Genomic DNA, 14755 nt, shown 5'->3' with positions numbered 1-14755 from the left:
ATTAAGAATTTGAACATTAAACAAAATACTTTTGTACAAGTATCAGTCTGTAAGTTCAATCATTACTCTCTGGAATAAAAAGCTTTTATATTTTGTTTTGCATGATCAAAATATGAGCTGGGCAACTTTGCAACAATGCCTGATTAAAAAAATATTTTTTGTTGATTCTATCATTGCCCAAAGGAAAATTTTAAAAGAATGGGTGCTGAACATTTCAAAAATAAAATTTTTCTTTTGCTCTATGGACCACTTTAATATATATATATATATATATATATATATATATATATATATATATATATATATATATATATATATATATATATATATATATATATATATGTGTGTGTATATATATATGTGTATATATATGTGTGTGTATATATATATATATATATATATATATATATATATATATATATATATATATATATATATATATATATATATATATAAATAATTACTTTTCAAATAGAATTAGATTTAAATAAGATTTTTATCTACTTTTCTTATGGTTTTGTAATTAAATGAAAAACTGCAATGGTAAGACAATCAAATTGGTAACTTAATTAAATTTGCGTCATGATAAATAATAACCAGGGCTCAAATTATTTTTTATAAAGTCCCGGACAAAATGTCTAATCAAAATTTGTTTGGGTCGGACAGTGTCCGACCCAAACAATCGAAACCTGTGTCAGGTTATTCAGTTTATTAAACGATAGTCTAGGAAGTTTCTTTTCTTATTATTTAGAATATTTCATCTTTATTTTTTTTTTTTAAATAAAATAGTTTCAATTCAATATTGTATATTTTAGTGATGTTTTTTTTTAACAACTTGACGGCAGCTGTTTTGATATTTTAACAATTTAAATGGATGTTAAAAAAATCCTTAAGTTATGAATAACTTTTAATTACTGCTCTTTTTTAAAGTTTTTATTTTATGCAAAGGCAAAATCAAAATTTAATGATCGTTTAAAACTTGACAAATCAAAGCATAAAATGATTTAAAATTTTAAGACTACGTTATTTTTTTAAACAATTTTTTTTTGCAACTTTTTTTTTGCAACTTTTTGAAAAAAATGCTTTTATAACTTAAAAATATTATATTTTTCTTTTCAATAATTTAATTTCACTTTTCAATAATTTAAATAAAATTTGTTCATTTTTTAAACAAATATTACAAGTAATTAGTAAAAACGTTTTGTGTAACTTTAATAAAACGTTTCAAAAGATAAGTTTTAAAGTAATTATTTTCAAATGCAATTACAAACATAACAAAAACTAATTTTTACTTTGAGTTTTTTTTTAAAAGCTAATTTATTTTCTTTTTCGTAAGGAATTGTTTTGTTTATTGTTTAGTTATTTCAATAATAAAGTTTTTTTTTAAGAATTCAATTCCCATTGATCAAAATGTCTAATTACATTTTAAATCAATCGGATAATCTGACATTTTTGCCGGACAATGTCCAACCGTTAAATTGAGCCCATAAATAACCAAGGTTGTAATAAGACAAGACACAATATAATAAAATGAAAACATTAAAATTAAAACACAGTTTAGTATAAAATAGGTTAAAGTTGTGCAAAGTTTATAATCAAAATTTTCTGTTAACAACATTGATACTGGTAATACCTCATTCCAGACTTCATAAACAGACACAGCATAAGCCAGTAAAAAAAAGTACTTTGGTTTATTTTCTGCAGACATGTTTGATTCACAAGTAAATATTGCAGATATCAGCATTTCTATACAAAAAAAATTAAAAAAAAATTATAAGCAACTTTAATAAATCTTTTTCATTCAATTGTAAATTTAACTTGTATTACAAATTATAAATGAATGTTTTAGATAACAAAGACACAAAACATCAAGGATGATGTTGGTTTTTTAAGTGGAACTCTGGCAAATGGGACACAAATGCCAAATGATGGATTGGATTGAAGCAGGAATTTTTTATTATTTTGCTAATAAGCCAATTAGAAATTAATAAACCCAAAAAAATAATAACTAAGTTCAGAATGTTTATATAAAAGCTCTGAACATGAAAAAAAATGTATATGAGAACAATGTAAATAATTATTTACTGGTATGTTTTCAATATAAATCTTTATCTTTAAATTTACAACCATTTTTGTGATTTTAACCAAGGATGTTTGACTTTTTAATAATAAGAGTCATTATTTTATTCTGATGTTAAAATGAGGGGCACATACACAAATTCCAAAAAATTTACTTAGCAAAACTTGATTTGTGGTTGCTTAATAGTGGTTGCTTGCAGCCTTGTAGGAAGCAAAGGTGTTTTTTTTTTTTTAAAACATCTTCATTTTCAACAAGGCTGCAAGCAACCACTAATTAAAGTTGGAAGTTACTGGAAGAGAAAAGATGAAAATTGTAGAGCAAGATAACGATTGACAGATGAATAAGCATTTTTGGAGCACTTAGGAACAGTCACAGATACAAGACTTTAATGAATGACGAGTAACACGAGAATGAATTTTAGTAGATGTCACAGAAGACGCTGGCTCTTTAGAACTGTGCCCATTATAGTATTTGTAGAAAAGAGAAAGAGAAGCAACATTACGACGATGTGGTAATGGTTGGAGGTTGGCTGCAAGAGCAGGTCCAACTATGTTTACAATGCATTTTTGCACCTTGTCTAAAAGAGAAAAGGCATCATTGAAAGATCCGCCCCAGCTATGGCAACAGGATTCCATACAAGGCTGGATTTGAGATTTATAGAGATAGAGAATAGAATCCGAAGTAAGAAAGTGTCGAGCTCGATAAAGGGATGCAACCTTTAGCAGATGCTAATTTTGCAACAGATTTGATATATAGCTTCCAAGAAAGATCGGAAGTAAGAGTTAATCTTAGAAGATGAAGAGCAGATGACTAATCGAGTACATTACCGTTCATAAATATAGGAAGCTCTAAATTATTGCGATAGAAATTGGCTGAAAAAAATTGAGTTTTATTTGTATTGAAGTTACCAGCCACTGTGAGCCCCATGCTGTAGCAGAAGTGAGATCCTTTTCAAGCTCAAATGCCCCCTCCAAGCAATCAGAGAGTGTTGGTTTCTTATCAAAACAAGAATCAATGGTAGTATCATCAGCAAACAATACCACCTTAGATGTGAGAATATCTGGAAGATCATTAATGTAAATTAAAAAGAGTATAGGGCCAAGGATAGAACCTTGAGGAGCCCCTGAAGTTACAGAATAAGAAGAACAGTGCTGTCCATCAAGGACAACTTTTATACTATGATTGGAAAGGAAGGATTCAATATCTTAAAGATGTTGCCAGATACATTATAAGAAGAAAGCTTATGGAGAAGACCAGCATGCCAAACTTTATCAAAAACTTTTGAAATGTCAAGAGTGATGGCCTTAACCTCTCCACCTTTACCTAATGCACAATAAAACCTATCGGTTATTACTGTTAGCAAATCAGCTGTAGAACGAGAAGATCGAAATCCATATTGATGGTCAGAAAGCTCCGGAGAACACTTCTGCAAGAAGGTTCTGGTGGAATTAAAGATTTGCCCTTATTATTGAGTCTATTAAAGATTCTCCAGAAGTCGCGAGAGCCTAATTTTTGAGATGAGGTACAAGATTTCACGAGCTGAGAATAGCGGGCTTTAGCATTAGACAAAACCTTTTTACAATGGTTTCTAGCAGTGATAAACAGACGTCTGTTTTCTGGAGTATTCTTTTACTGATAGAGTGTGAGAAGCACAGTGTGAGAAAACCATGGAGGAGAGTGAGGCTTGACCTAGAACCGTCGAGAGGGAACAAAAGATTCCATGCCAGCCTGAATCCACAAGTTATGTAAGAAGCACATTTGTCAACAGGAAGGCAAAAGATTTCTACCCAAGGGCCATCACAAAGAAAATCACGGAAAGAGTCCCAGTCAGCTTTAAGGTAGTTGTAAGAATTGCAATAATAGGGGGATTCAGGTGATGAAGAAGAATGAGATATTAGTTTTAGAGAGATCAAACTGTGATCAGAAGCACCTAGGGGTGAATGTGGAGAAACTGAGCACTGACTTGGATCAGAAACAAGACATAAATCGAGTAGAGAATGTAAAAGATTTGGGTTGTCTGGAAAGCGAGATGGAAAGTTGACTATTTTAGTAAGGGATTGAGAAAGGCAAAAGTTGTGGGCTTTAATGCCTGCAGAATCACTGACACTAGAGCCGAGCCATTCAGTGTGGTGAGCATTAAAGTCACCGACAACAACTATATTAGCTGATGGTTAAAGAGAGAGGACTTAGTCAATATGATCAGAAATAACATCAGAAAGAGTGCAATCTTGAGATGAAAGAGATCAATATAAAACAAAGAGAAAGGCGATAGAGTGAAGTGATGCTAAACGAAAGCACATGAAAGAATAGTCTGTGGATTCAAACCTAGCTTCACAACAAATGGGTGAATTCTTACAAATGTAAATGCCCAGGCCAAGCATGTGACTATTGGAGTCTTTACGAATTAAAGGAAGATAACCATCAACACTAAGATCGCAAGATGAGACAGCTGAACTCAAATTAGTCTCACAAAGAGCAAGTAGGTCTGGTGAACATTGCAAGAGATAAGACTCAACAGAAGAAAAGTTACTTCGAACACCATGAATATTAGTGAATGATAGATTTAGAGAACTTGGTGATGACAATCTTTTTTTGTGTTTTATAGTTTTTGGTACTTTATTCATTTTTAAATTTGTTGAAGAACTTGACTTAAAGCATAGATAGTACTCAGAACACTGTTTAATAGCCCAAGCAATTGCCACATTACTATTAATAAATCCTAAGCCATAACAAAGGGCTCTAAATGTGGCCTCCACAATGCACACCAAAAGTACAAACAGGGACACCATCCGTACGCAACATGGCACTGTTAATACTTTGATATTTTTCCACTGTTGATGGAATCAGTTATAAAAAAAAAAGAGGGAATCAATGTAAAAAAAAAAAAAAAATGTTCATTTATTTAACATAGAAAAACCAGACAAGCTAAAGATGCAGATCAAGATATTGGTTTACAGGTCTGAGAAATGGAATAAAACGTACTAGACTCTTGTGTAAGGGGGAAAAAAAGGGCACCTTATCCAGTACATTACAGTTTATAAATATAGGAAGATCTAGATCATTGCATTAACAATTATAGTTACAAACATAATTATTTATATTTTTTTCTGGATAAGAAGTTCTTACTAGGCACTCCTGGTATTTAACGGAGGTGTCTGTCTTCAGTCTCTTTTCTAATAAACTTTCTGCAAATGAAAAAACTAATATTGCATTAAAGTTGATAAAATATGGGAAATCATATTCTTATCAATTCTGAAAAACATTCTCTTCCAACAACTTTTTGGATCTTTTGTCACATATAGGGAAACAAAAGAAGGAGGAAGTTTGAGCCATTTATCATTATCATTTAAGTTATGAAAGAGCAACTTTCATAACTGAAACTATAATGATAAATGGCTCAAACTTCCTCCTTCAGAGTGGGAGGAAGATGAAAACTATTTAGGGAAACCTTTTGTCAAAAAAATGAAATCTTTTGTTAAAACAGTCAAAGCTACCAATGATGTTGCTGAGCAAGAAATCAAGTTATGTTTGGATTATCTTCAGATACTTACAAAGGTAAAATTGAAATAGCTTGATATATTTTGTTATATGTTACATATACAAAATGTTTGGTGTGTGTGTGTGTTTATATATATATAAACACACACACACATATATATATATAAACACACACACACACACACACACACACACACACACACACACACACACACACACACACACACACACACACACACACACACACACACACACACACACACACACACACATATATATATATAAATAAACATCCATACATACATACATATTAAATGGTTACCTATTAGAGCTGGAATTTGCAAAAATTTTACAGGAGGTGGTTCAGGAGCACTGTATGTTTTGTATAGCTATAAAAAATTAAAAAACTGATAAAAATATATAAAAGGTAAATTGATTAAGTATTTAAAACCTATCTAAAAAATAAAAAGTAATAAAATAAAAAATTACCACGGTAATGTCACCAGGATTTAAAGCTTTTCTTCCCAACAATGATAAAAGGGAATAAAAAATACGGGGATATTTTCCACATCCCATGAAAATTAAAACTAAATGCCATATGTTGTTTCCACTAAAAGAAATATTACTAACAACAAAAAATAAAACTAATGAACTTTATGTTTATATCATTTGTAAACTGAACCTGCTTTTAGCACCAATTTCAAGATTTTGGATAAGTCGCTTGATCCAAATACGTTGCTGTTCTGACTCAAACTTCTCACAAAGATTGTGTAGTAAACATTGTGTGTATATATACAACTGGTTGCTATGACAGCAAACTTTCTATAAAAAAATTATTAAAAACATGGAATATAAATTAAAATAAATAGAATTCAAATAAAAACCAAAAAAAAAATAATTTTACAATATATATATTATAATATCATACAATGTAATATATTAAAAACTCTAAAAAAATTAGGAGGGAGGAGGAAGTATAATATGGCAGGGTGATTTAGGACAGACAATAAATTTAGGAAAATATTATCAAAAATGTTATAAAACATTATATAAAAACTACAAGGCATACCATATGTAGTCCACTTGGTGTCAAGGTGAACATAAGGATATCTATTTAATTACACCAAAATTGTACAGTTTGATTAAATGTGCTTTTACAACTTTTTTAATTCCATCACTGTTCAATGGGCAAGTAAACATAAAAGAATGAAGGCTAATAAAGAATTATCCCATTAAAATCTACTAATATAATTGTTGGGGTAGAAAAGCTCAAAAAACCTTTCTAGTGATAGTGGTACAACATAAGTCTTTTGCAAAATAAATTAATGCTAGGAAAGGCATCTGATTGTAAAAATAAATTTGCTTTAACTCATGTCATATGTAAACAAAAAAATGGCATTATAGAAACCCATCCAAATCATGGAGTTTAGGAAGTATCATACAACCATTAATTTTACTTTAGTTTTGGCAGTATGATTTCTGTGTTCCACTTCATTAGGGGTCTTCCATAAAGTATGTATGCAAGTATGGGAGGGAGGAGTTACCCAAAAGGTTTTTTTTCATTTTAATGTTTAGAAAAGTTTATGCATTTTTTTAAATGCATATATACGCAGAAGGGGAGGGGGTGAAGTGATCTATAGCATACATGTGCGTACAAAGGGGGAGGGTCATTAAAAAATGATTTTACTGCGTATTTTTAAATAATTATCTATATTTTATTGAACTACTACTGTAAAATAAAGTTTATCAAATTTTACAACAATGATATTATCGCATATAGTTTTTAATTATGAAAATTTCCTTCTCGTTGCTAAAAACACAATTCTTGGAGATTTGAAAAAATTACAAGTTGTATGATTTACTTCTGAAACAGTGCAAAAATATATTCATAGATTTTTTTTTCCTGTTATCATTGAAATATTTGCTTTTTAAAAGAAAGTAATTATCTGATTCAACTCAATTTTTGCATTGTCATGCTTCTTAATTCAAATTAAGAATGTTTCTGTAATAAGGCAAGTAGACCAACAGAACAAACCTCTCTCAACATAACCTCTAGTAAAGTGAAATTAGTAATTCAGAGGGTAACAACAACCTTTTTTTAAAAACAAAAGGTTGTTGTGCATCACAACTTAGTAATAAATCCTTTGCTTTATATTACAGTTTTTGAGAGCCTCTGAGAGTTAAGTGTTGTAGATATTTGCAAATTGTATATTTTCTATTAACGAAGCAATCTATTCTTGGTTTATCATGCTCAAACTTTACAAACTACTTTAAAGTTGTCAACCATTCAAAAGCAACATAAATAAAATTCCAAAAATCCAACTTGAATTTGTTAAAAATTCTTTCTATTACTCTAAGGCAAGAGTCTGTAATGATCTACCATTATAACTTTACCATTACCATTATAATGATCTACCATTATAACTTAGAAAAATCAACTTTGTTGACTGAATTAAAAAATAAGTTTAAAATTTATTTTAAAGAATGTTTTTTATAACATTTTTAATAACCTTATTACTTCAATTGATTATAATTTTTATTGCATTTTATACCAGAACTAAAATTGATAACAGAATTGTAATAATTCTGAAGTAATTTATCCTGTATAAATATTCACCAAATAAAATAAATAAAAATTTTCATATTTGAAATGCACAATAAAATTGAATCAAGGAATATTTTTGAGTTAAAAACATAAAAACAACATAACAAACCATAATGTCATTTTTAGAAGCACCTTGCTTAAAATAATTCAGAATGGATGTGGTGAGTACTTTAGAAAACACTTCCAACTGCGTACATGCAGACGAAACAGAGCCAATCTCAGCTTGGTAACCAGAATCTGCTATAAGCTGAAAGTTTTTTATCTCATTAATTAACTTGAAATAAAAAGAAAAAGTTGTAACAATGAAAAACTTACCTTAATAGTAAAAATAAGCATTAAACAGTCAGGATGTTTATCTGCCAACTCATAAAACATTGCTCTCCATGGAGGGTATGCAATCATTTCTTCAATCCACCCAGGGGGCTAAAATTATATTAATTATAAAAACAATGAGAATAGATAATAGTAATATTCTAAAAACAGAATAATACCTGTTGTGAAAACATAATACCTGTCCGGAAAAAATTGAATCAGCCTTTTTAGGGTCAAATGTCTTTACAATAAGCTCTCGTAAATGCGTTTCAACAAGCTCTTGAACTTCTTCTACAGATGCACCTGATAAAAAATTTTAAAAACATTTTAATATGATTGAGATTAATGTTTATAATAAAATTTTATCTTTTGTTAAAGAATAAACTTCTGCATAATTAAAAAATTTAACAATTTATATCATTAAAGTCTTAATTCTTTTTTTCTTTTTTTTTCTTTTTCTCATTTGATTATATATTGCATATATTGTGTTTATTTTATAAAATTTATTGGAATTAGAGAAGCTTAAAGAATCATTAACTAAAGTTATGGTATGCTTGTGTGTGACCATTGACAAATTTATTTACCAAAATTTTTATTTACTAATATTATTTTGTGCATTCTTAATTAACTTAAATTTTAATCTTTTAACATATATTACTACAACAAGAGATTTTTAGAGGGAGCAAAATTCAAAAAAATGGATTCCAAAAGCATGGTCATTGAAAATAAACACTTGAAATTTTTTCAGAGCTGCAAAAAGCAATGGATGCTGTTAACAACAAGACTCTTCTCTAAAAATAATGTAACTATGGAGTGGCACATCATAACTATGGAATGGTACAATGTAACAATGGAGTGGCACATTATAACTATGGAATGGTACAATGTAACAATGGAGTGGTACACTCCAAAAATGTAACTATGGAGTGGCATTCTCTCTATAACTATGGAGATATCAGGAGCCTGATATCTCCATAGTTATAGAGAGAATGCCACAATGCCAATATATAATTAGTATCATAAACCTTATGATTTAATTTGCATGCAATTAGAATCAATAAGTTATGGAGTTCCCCAAGGATCAATACTTAAGCCTTTGATGTTCTTAAAATATGTGAACAACATTTCCTTGTCTAAAAAAAAATCAATTGAGAATATTATATCCCATTAACATCACCTAAAAAATCTGACTTGAATGTCAAAAAAAAAATATCAGGGCCCATATTTGATTCTTAAAAACAATATGAAAACCATAAAACTGATGGACATATCGTGACGTTAGAAAACACAACACTGATTGACATATCATTACATTAGAAAACACAACACTGACAGACATATTTAAAAAGAACCATAAAAAAAGCATTTACTAAAATTAAATTATATAATTTTATATTTTCTTTTTACATAAAAATATAAACTGTTTTAATAATTTACTAATAACTTATAAAGAATAAGAAAAAAAGCTTTAAAAACTATTATTTTTAGTTATGAATTAATATTTAAAATGTTTTTTAAAAAAATTTTTAAATAACATTTTAAAATAGAGAAGGACAAATAAGCACTAAGCTCACAAAAAAAATTTTTTTTTTTTAATTTTATTTAGTCAGTAGTAGAATGGACCACACTTGTGTTCTTACAAAAATGAAGAGAGCACTTGTGTTCTTAAAAAAAATGAAAAGAACACTTGTGTTCTTACAACAGTGTTCTGAAGAATACTTTTCTAGGAATGTGATAAGAATGTTCGAACAACAAGCTACAGAGGAGTTTACTCTGCAGGGAACAGCAAGAAATTTTTAAATGGGTCAGCTTGAAAAAAGAACCTAATTAAAACCAATATGTGAAAAACATCTAAAATCAACAAATTAAAAATGCAAGTTCCATAATTTTATAAATCACAAATGATAGCTTATGCGTTTGTAGTGCTTCTGTAAATAAACTTATACATCTATAATTATGAAAAAAACTAATACTTATATTAAAGAACAGCATAAAAACATACCAGCAACGATGAGCCAATCAGCTAACAGATTAGCAATTTGTGCAGTTCCATGGTAATTTTCAGCTAGTAAATTGATAAAATCATCTTGGCAACCTCCTGCATCAAGAAATCTTCAAAGAAAAGTAGAATATAGTTTTTTTAAATTTTTAATTGAACCACACCTGAAAAAATCATCAACAAGCCACATAAAATGGAATGTTATATAAACACCACACACAAAATATGCTGTCATGCAAACACCACACAAAATATGATGTCATGCAAACACCACACAAAATATATTGTGATTCAAAAACCACATGTAAAGTGTAATGTACAAATTAAAGTCCCTGATCTAGATATCTCTCACACACTCTAAAAATACTCTCACTCTAAAAGAGTGATGTCAAAGAGGCTATATAATATATAACACATATTTACCATCACTTGATATTATTCTTAATATTCTGCAAATATTTTTACGACTGAAATTTCTAACATGCTCTTAGTCATTGATTTTCCTTCCTTTACCAGCCAATCAACTCTTTCCTTTGTGATTTCCTTGTCTTACCAGCCAATCAGTTAATGGTTAGAATAAACAACTACTTTCTTAATTTTGGAGTTTAAACATTAAAAAAAAATTATTTAAATAATTTTTTTTTTTTGCTCTTCAATTATTTAAATATTTAATACTACTTCCTAAAAATTTATACTAAATATTTACTAATTGTTTATACTAAATATTAAATGGGTTGCAAATATAAATATTATACTATTTAAAAAAATTCTTAACACAATCATAAAATGCACTTTGTGAGGAAACCATTTGTATTGACTTTTATTTTAAAATAAAAATCAATACAAAAGCAAACACAACTAATGCTGCTGGGAATGTGTATTTAAAATCACATAGGCTAAACACTACAATGTATTACCTGGAAGAAAACAAACAGCTGAGTTATTTATCAGTATTACCACCCTAATAACAATTAATTTTATTGCAAACTTAATACTATTAGAGTTTATATGTAACTAGAGTTGCAACTCAAAAAAAACATGCGCGTTTTTTTTATAAAAAACACGTTTTTTTTTTTGCAAAAAAAACAAGCCTGTCCTAAAAACATGTTTTTAATGGGTTTTTTTGGTTTTTTTAGGTGTCCATTAAATTTTATATATCAATTATCCTTTAAAAAGTTACAGTGTCAGTAAACCTTCAAAATATACATGTTTTTTATTAAATGTAATGTATTTTACCCTATATAATATTTCTTACAAATTTATAGAGTTGCAACCCAAAAAAAACGGTTTTTTTCTTCTCAAAAACTGTTTTTTATAGTTTTTTTTATTTTTTATTTTTTTAGTATTTATTAAATTTAAGATATTAATAATACTTGAAACAGTTTCAGAGGCATTAAACCTTCAAAATATGAATGTTTTCTATTAAATAAAATGCATATTAAAAAAAAAACAGTATTAAATATTAAAAAAAATAAAGTAATTTTTTTATATCTCAAAAAAACTATACTAGTAGCTACTAGTTAATTGTAAGTATTTATATTGTAAGTTAATAATAACACTACTGAATGAATGAAATAAAAATGTTATTTCAGCAGTGTTATTTCATTCATAAAAATGAATGAAATTGCAAAATACAAAAATGAACCAACAGTTATATAAAATTTACTTTAATGTTTTATTTACTTTTGTTTATTACTTTTGTAAAATTTTAATAGTTTATTTCTTTATTTTATATATTTAATATTTAAACAGAGTTTAAAATTGAAATTTTAACTAGTTTTAATTATTGGAATTTAAAATTGAAATAGTTTGGTTTATTTTGAAGATTTAATTTTGTTTTTTATAAGTTTTTTTATCTTGGATTCATTTGAGTTTATTCAATTATATTTATTTTATTATTAGAGTATATTTATTTATTCAAAAAGTATTCAAGTAAATAAAAATAACAAAATAACTAAGTTTGTATAACTAATGAAAAAAACTTAATATTAAACAATTTTAAAAATATTGTTTATATTTATTTAAAAAAAAAAGAAATCTAAAAAAAAAAATGCCAGGAAGAAAGAAATGTTTTGTAGCTACATTGTTCAATGAGGCACCTTTAGAATCTGGAGGTTCTAAAATTCAACAAGTTATATGCAAATTTTGCAGCTTAAAGCTATCAAAAAATGGCACTCGAATGACTGAGCACATTGCAAAATGTATAAAATGTGGAGATCAAATAAAAAACAAATATTTGAACAATATGCCTTTTAAACAAAAGAAAGTTCAAACTGAACTAATGATGGAAGAAGATACTTACCTTTTCAATGTATGGAAAAAAAGGAAAAAATATGTTTATCATCTGCTATATTGCAAATTCCAATTGAGCCCTTCTTTCGAACCCCAAGCTGTTGTGGAAACCAAAGTAGGTCTAAAACCCCTAAGTTTGGAGACTGTAAGCCAAATAAAAGCAATTCAGATAAGCCTCCCTTGAAACGATTGCATTCTTCAACAAGAGTTCCATTCACACCTCAGAAAAATAAAATTGCATCCTACATTTTCTCGGACAAAATGACTAATGAACAAATAGTAAGAATTATATTTAGAATATTTAATGCTTTCAAATATTTAGCAAACTTTATTTAGTACATAAGTAATTTTTGTAACAATTTTTGTAAATTTCATGTTTTTACAGGATGAATCGCAAATGGATTTAGCAGGCGCTGTCTATGGTACAGGGTGCTCATTAAGAGTTTTTGAAAATAAACTATGGATAGACAGCTTTGCAAAATTGAGACCTGCATTTAAATTACTTAACCGTGATATGTTGTCTAATTCCCTACTTGAAAGGGTTTATAATGAAACCTCAACTACCGTTAAAGAACTTGTGGGAACTGCTTTAAGTGTAGCAATTTTGTGTGATGGGTGGAGCAATATCAGGCAAGGAAAATATGATTTAAAATAGTAGGACTATTTATCTACGTTCTGATTTGTGCACTAGTATAGGAGTATCCAATACCTAGATACTTTTAAACGTTATATAACAAAATTATGTAACAATGTAAGCTACACATATATAATTTAGGTGCATTCTAACTTCATGTGTATAATTCATAAATAATAAAAATCAGTAATAAATATAGATTTTACTATTTACAGGAATGAAGGAATCATTAATTTTGTTGTAACGGTACCTCAACCTATATTTTGGACCCGCATAGAAACAGGTAGTCTTTTTAGATTAATTTTAGTTATCATGTCTTCAGAATTTTCAGATAGCAAGTTTTATTTTATATTCTCCAAAGTTGTAAAGTTTTTCAAAAATATTTAAATTTTTATAGTTTATTATAATTATTAAACGTATAACTCTTTATTTAAGCGCAGAAAGTCATACTGGCGAATATATAGCAAATATAGTTAAAAAAATAATATGCAATGTTGGACCTATGAAAGTTCTTGGTGTTTGTACTGATAATGCAGCCAATATGAAAAAAGCATGGCAACTAATAGTTACTGAATTTCCTCACATATATCCTTATGGATGCCTAGCACATACCTTAAATTTAATTTTTACTGATGCGAGTAACTTGAAATCAATAGCAGATTCCCAAAGAAATTGCACAATGGTGGTAAAAGGGATAAAGAACTCTCAAATTTTATCAGCTTTGTTAAAACAACATCAGCAGAAATCAGGACAAATCATTCAACAATCACTAAAGCTTCCAGTAACAACTAGGTTTATTAAAAATTAATTTTATAATAAAATTAAACATAAAAACATAAAAAATAAAACATAAAAAGTATTATTATAAATTTTAAAAAAATTTATATTACATTATAAATCATAATACTTAGTATGGAAATAACAGTAGGCAAATAAATATTTAATTATAAATAAATATATTCTTCAGATGGGCTTCAATTATACATTGTATGGAAAGTCTTCATAAAAACAGATTAGCACTACGGGGATTAGCTATTGACGATGAAGCAAAATCTCTTGCTAAGCCTATTCAAAACCTATTGTTGTCAGAAGTGTTCTGGGATAAAGTGGATGGGTTTATCAAGTTATTAAAACCAATAGCCATAGCCATTGCAGCAGTTGAAGGAGATTAAGTCTCTCCATTGTTGCAAAAACATTTTCAGATTTAGAAAAGTCTTTTCAGGACAATATCCTTTGCAGTCCAATTCTAAAAAGCGAGGAAAATGCTATGATGGAAATAATTGCCAAAAGAAGGAAATTTCACATTCGAAACATTCATCTTGCTGCAAATTTAGT

General features: G+C 28.2%; 2 protein-coding genes across 3 annotated transcripts in view; one reads left to right on the top strand and one right to left on the bottom strand.

The window, feature by feature from the left end:
• Positions 1–14755, bottom strand: part of LOC136072071 (negative elongation factor D-like) — a 37566-nt gene that overhangs the window by 11976 nt on the left and 10835 nt on the right. For both annotated transcript variants that reach the window (XM_065820206.1, XM_065820207.1), the window contains exons 3-10: positions 10498–10607; positions 8695–8798; positions 8499–8606; positions 8293–8430; positions 6261–6400; positions 6068–6188; positions 5901–5967; positions 1634–1746 (exon numbers count right to left, since the gene is read on the bottom strand). In XM_065820206.1, coding sequence (XP_065676278.1) covers positions 1634–1746; positions 5901–5967; positions 6068–6188; positions 6261–6400; positions 8293–8430; positions 8499–8606; positions 8695–8798; positions 10498–10607 — 901 coding nt within the window. The remainder of the gene's footprint in view (positions 1–1633; positions 1747–5900; positions 5968–6067; positions 6189–6260; positions 6401–8292; positions 8431–8498; positions 8607–8694; positions 8799–10497; positions 10608–14755) is intronic.
• LOC136092199 (uncharacterized) overlaps positions 14594–14755 on the top strand; it is an 859-nt gene continuing 697 nt past the window's right edge. Inside the window, exon 1 of the mRNA XM_065819948.1 lies at positions 14594–14755. This exon is cut by the window's right edge and continues 43 nt beyond it. Within this exon, the coding sequence (XP_065676020.1) occupies positions 14688–14755 (68 nt within the window). The 5' untranslated portion in view covers positions 14594–14687.

Source organism: Hydra vulgaris, chromosome 15 (assembly GCF_038396675.1).
Source record: "Hydra vulgaris chromosome 15, alternate assembly HydraT2T_AEP".
NCBI classification, from domain to species: domain Eukaryota; kingdom Metazoa; phylum Cnidaria; class Hydrozoa; order Anthoathecata; family Hydridae; genus Hydra; species Hydra vulgaris.
The sequence above is the reverse complement of the archived record's forward strand: the minus strand, read 5'-3'. Positions and strand labels throughout refer to the sequence as shown.